The following is a 5,252-nucleotide window of genomic DNA, read 5'->3' on the forward strand; positions in this document are numbered from 1 at the left end:
ATCATCTTCATCAGTTACAACCTGGGAATGTTTTTTGCACTCATATTGCCCCAGTTCTTCGATTAGGCGAATATTGATCGGTTGTCCTTCCATCCTAATTTCTATATTGATTACAATACGATCCATCATTGCATTTCTCACTCTCAATCGTGCAAAACTTAGTCTTGAGAAAGAAGATGTATCATCATCCACGGCCACTAGTGCTCCAATAGGAGCAACAAACCTTTCAAAGCATCCTGTATTCCAGAATTACAATGGCAATCCTTCACATCTAATCCAGGGAAGCCTGATATCCGAGCGTACTGATGGCCTCCAAGGGAAAATTTCCTAAAACATTTCCCTCCAACCATCTCTTGATTCTTTCATTAAACTCATAAGATCCTTCATCCCCAATGAGAAGAACTAACATCCCCCTCAGATGTCTAACTCTCACCGAATGCATACCGGCAAGGACAACGCTATCTTGGGCTCCTTCAAGAAGATTAGGGGATCTAAGTTTGCCAACGATACTCCTCTCCAACCATCCTTCAATTCTCCCCTCCAACATCAACACACTAGCATAATTTCTGCTCTGTTTTTCACTCCGTGCAACAACTTTTGTTTGAACGAAATACCAGGGTCCATACCGTCTTTTGGTTGTATCGTATTTCCTCCTTTCCTTCCCACCCTTGTATCCACATCGCACTGTTGGTCTCTTGGAATCTGCTTCACAAAGTTGCTCTTGCTAACTCTGTTGCTATGCCTTGGAGCTTTGTGGTCATCTTTGTATTCATCTTTAGCAAACTTGGGCACATTTTACATATAATTTCATATCACCAATAAACATCTGGTCAATACGTCGAGCCAGGTGTGAGGGATCATCAACACCACTCATTCGAACAAAACCAAATATGCGCCCCTCCTTATTCCTCTTCTTAGGGATGAAGATATCCACCACTTCACCCCAGCGTGCGAACACCTTCCACATACTCTTTTCATCGAAGTTTTCCGGAAAATGAGTAACTAGAAGAGTAGATATTTGGTCCCTTGTAGCTCCGTTCTTCCTTCGACTGCCTTCTACTAGTGTCCAGCCCTCATCCTTCCTGATCATCTCTCTCTTACCATCTACCCTCGAACTCACCACTCTCCCTCTCTCTCTAACTTTCTCTCTCATCTCTCTTTTTAAGAATTTTCGGATGTCTTGCATATGCACATGCCAATGATGGTAAATTAGCTCCAAGAGATGTTGAGTGCATATTTCTTGGTTATGCATTTGAGTCTAAGGGGTATCGTTTATGGTGCTCTGATTCAAAGTCACAAAAGTTAATTCTTAGCAGAGATGTGACTTTTAATGAGGATGCATTATTATCTTCTGGAAAACAGTCTTCTGTGTCTTCTACTAGTACAGATAATCTGCAGGGTACTAGCGAGAAGGTGGAGTTTGTATTAAAGCCTGCAGTTCCTGATGTCGCTATTCCATCTTCCTCTACAAATGAATCTAGAATCAATGATCAACATGCTGATGATGATCGTGATGATAGTACCACTTCTCCTATTCAACAACAAGGAGATGATTATTTTATTGCTGGAGACAGAACTAGAAGACTAATCAGAAAGCCAGCTAGATACACTAACGATGACAATTTAGTTGCTTATGCATTGTCTATTGCATAAGAGGTAAATGATGGCGTTGAGCCTACCAGCTACACTGAAGTTGTTTCTTGTGTTGAGTCTTCTCAGTGGCTAGTGGCTATGAATGAAGAAGTTTAGAGTCTTCATAAAAACAGTACTTGGGCTTTGACAGAGCTTTCTAAAGGCAAGCGACCCTTAAGGTGTAAATGGGTCTATAAGAAGAAGGACGATATTCCCGAGGTTGAAGATCCAAGATGCAAAGCACGACTAGTCGTTAAAGGGTATCAAAAGGAAGTTATCAACTTTAATGAGATATTCTCACCTGTTGTTCGTCATACTTCCATTCGTGTTTTGCTTGCTTTTGTTTCTTTGTTTGATTTGGAATTGGAGCAACTTGATGTAAAGACAGATTTTCTACATGGAGACTTGGAAGAAGAAATTTACATGGAGAAACCCGAGGGATTTATTGTTCCTGGTAAGGAGTATCTTGTCTGTCAATTGAAGAAATCCTTATATGGCCTTAAGCAAGCTCCCAGACAGTGGTACAAGAGGTTTGATTCTTTCATGATTGGACAAAGTTATTGCAGCAATCAATTTGATGACTGTATTTACTTTCAAAATTTCCAGGATGGATCCTTCATATACTTGTTACTTTATGTAGATGATATGTTAATTGCATCACGTGACAAATCTTTGATCAGGAAATTGAAAACTCAGCTCAGTAATGAGTTTGAGATGAAAGACAGCAAAGAAAATTCTTGGTATGGAGATTTGCATGGATCGTCAAGCTGGTAAACTATTCTTATCTCAACAGAAGTATATTGAGAAAGTGCTTGATAGGTTTAATATGAATGTTTGCAATCATGTTTCTACTCCACTTGCTGCACATTTCAAGTTATCTTCAAAATTTTGCCCAGACACCGAGAAAGAAATGAAGTGTATGTCGCTTGATCCTTATGCTAGTGCAGTTGGTAGTCTTATGTATGCCATGGTATGCACTAGGCCAGATTTAGTATATGCTGTTAGCATGGTAAGTCGGTATATGCATAATCCTGGCAAGAATCACTGGAGTGCTGTAAAATGGATTTTTAGGTATGTAAAAGGTACTTCTCATATTGGCTTGGTATTTGACAGAAGCATAGCTACAACCTATGTTGTTGTAGGTTATGTTGACTCAGATTATGGTGGTGATCTTGATTGAAGAAGATCTCTTTCTAGTTACATCTTCACTCTCTGTAATGGTGCTATCAGGTGGAGAGCTACACTTCAATCTATAGTTGCATTCTCTACGACTGAAGCAGAATATATTTCAGTAACAAATGGGTGTCAAGGAGGCTATTTGGCTTCAAGGTTTGGTCAATGAACTTGGTCTTACACAGGGTGTTCTTACTGTGTTTTGTGATAGCCAAAGTACTATTCACTTGACCAAGAATAATCGTTATCACGACAGGACCAAACACATTGATGTAAAGCGCCACTTTATCCAAGATATTGTTGTTCGTGGTGAAATCTTAGTTGAAAATAATCACACATCTGAGAATCCAGCAGATATGCTTACCAAGCCACTTCCAAATTCCAAGTTTTAGCATTGCCTGGAACTGGTTGGTCTCTATAGTACTTGAATGCCCTTCGGGGCTTTATTTGGCGATGAGCACTTATCGAATTCGATTCAAGGTGGAGGTTGTTGAATTTGTGGCTCTCATTCTCTTGCTTCATCTATAAGAATTAACTCTTAACTTATGTTAATTGCTTATGTGATAAGTTTGTAAGCCTACAAACTTTGACCAAGAGATATCAAAATGCTTATGAGTATTACACATCCAACAAGTGCATGCTTTCCACCTCCTACTTTATTGCATGTTTCTCACATTACACCTCATGCTATGTAGCATGATTTACTCATAGCCTTCCAGCTCCTCCTTGTTGCATGGTTCACCATCAACTTGGTAAGCATGACAAATCAAGCTTAGCATTACACCTCCTCCTTTGCTGTATTTGGACGTGGAAATTGTTGGGTCTTTTCCTTCACTCTTAAGCATTGGAAATGTGCCTATATATGCAGTAATCTGACTTCGATGAATGGTATCACACACAAAAGCATTGAGACACATCCATTACTCACAATAACACTACTTTGTGAGTGAGTAATTTTGGTGAGGATTCTTGTTCCATTTGAGAGAGTAGTTTACTACAAATATTGCTCTTTTTCCTCATTTTCTATAAGAGGATTTTTTGTACTCTCCCTTTTATATAGTGGAACTTTGCTCGTGATCGCCCGTGGTTTTTTACCTCTCACATTGGGAGGGTTTTCCACGTAAATCTTGTGTGTTCTTTTTCTTGTCACTTTACTTTTACTTCTCTTTAGTTCTCAATTATCTCGATCCTGTGCTTCCGCATTGCGTGAATACCCTAACATCACTGTAGTGCCAAAAGCTTCTGCCATGTCAAGGTTTCATGACTAGTTCCAAATGGAAGTTCCCAATCAAAATAGTACAGTAATTGTGCAAGAGGAAGTATAATATTTGGTACAGCAAACGTAATGTCTGGACATATTCTCTTTCTGCACCAAAAGGTATGAATTCAAAATTGGACCCCTTGTAGTCAATTGGACAATCCAGGAACCTCTATGGATAAAACTTCTCTTCTTCACTCCAGTCATTTAGGTCTCTTCCAATTGCCCAAGCATTTACATATACTTGGGTTCCCACTGGTATTGTGTATCCATCAATCTCATAAGTTTCACCACACTCTCTTGGAAGTAGTAAAGGAGCATGAGGGTGTAATCTCAGAGTTTCTTTAATCACTGTGTTTAAAAATTTCAGTTCTTCAAGAGCCATTTCCTCAACATAACCTCTGCTGCCAAAGACTTGCCTAACTTCTGCTTGAGCCCTTTTCATTACTCTTGGATTTTTCAGCATTTTTTTTCCTGAGAAAGCCCATTCCATAGTGGTAGATGTTGTCTCACCTCCACCAATAAACATGTCCTGCAAGATGTCCATCCCAAATGATATTCTTTAAAAGCCATAAAAGCTTTATACCCCAACATTAATTTTATGATTGACTTTTCTACCTTAGGTTGATGCATTCGATATTTCTCCATGGAATAGACAAGTCTCGTCGGAGAGCGGATGAGATCAGTCAAGTCTAGGAGAAGGGAAGGCGTTAAGTTAGTAACAACTTGGTAAGAGCATTCAGAATGAGATTATCTTAGGAGTATCTTATCGCTAAGCAATCATACCTTATTTTCCATTAACATTGAAGTAGGTTCAAGTGACACTCCAAAAAGTTTAAAACAATGTTTGGTTTTTCTACAAGCAACAATATCTGTTGTTACTTTGTTGTCTTGCATTTTGTAAAAAATCAACTGGTTGTCGAATCTGATGCTGTGGCATCTGACTTTGTCTACCTAGGACATCAGTCCTCTACTTGGAGCGTTATTGTGGGCCCTTGAAGATCTTATGAAGATATGTTTTTTAAAGTTACTTAAGGTTCAAGTAGCTGTACCATAGGGGTTTTAATTGTCGGTTGTTATTTGTTGAAACAATCTTTGATTGAAGATTTGTTTCTATGATTACTTGTGCAAAACGCAACAAGATCTTTGGAGATTGCGTTTTGTTTGAATTGATTGTGCAATCTGTTTC

At 39.0% G+C, this 5,252-nt stretch overlaps 1 protein-coding gene across 1 annotated transcript; it reads right to left on the reverse strand.

Moving 5' to 3' along the window:
- Positions 1 to 4,235: 4,235 nt before the first annotated feature.
- On the reverse strand, positions 4,236 to 4,960 carry LOC130725201 (desmethyl-deoxy-podophyllotoxin synthase-like). The gene is made up of 2 exons (XM_057576450.1): positions 4,850 to 4,960; positions 4,236 to 4,595 (listed from the first exon to the last, which is right to left on the reverse strand). The coding sequence occupies exons 1-2, from the start codon at positions 4,958 to 4,960 to the stop codon at positions 4,236 to 4,238; spliced, it is 471 nt and encodes a 156-aa protein (XP_057432433.1).
- Positions 4,961 to 5,252: the final 292 nt, after the last annotated feature.

The sequence above is a fragment of the Lotus japonicus genome, chromosome 6 (genome assembly GCF_012489685.1).
Source record: "Lotus japonicus ecotype B-129 chromosome 6, LjGifu_v1.2".
In the NCBI taxonomy this organism is placed as follows: domain Eukaryota; kingdom Viridiplantae; phylum Streptophyta; class Magnoliopsida; order Fabales; family Fabaceae; genus Lotus; species Lotus japonicus.

Coding starts and splice junctions, on each gene's coding strand:
- LOC130725201 (XM_057576450.1), bottom strand. CDS start 4,960: ATGCAAGACAACAAAGTAACAACAGATATTGTTGCTTGTAGAAAAACC. Junction 4,596..4,849: donor CAATGTTAATGGAAAATAAG/GTATGATTGCTT, acceptor GACATCTTGCAG/GACATGTTTATTGGTGGAGG.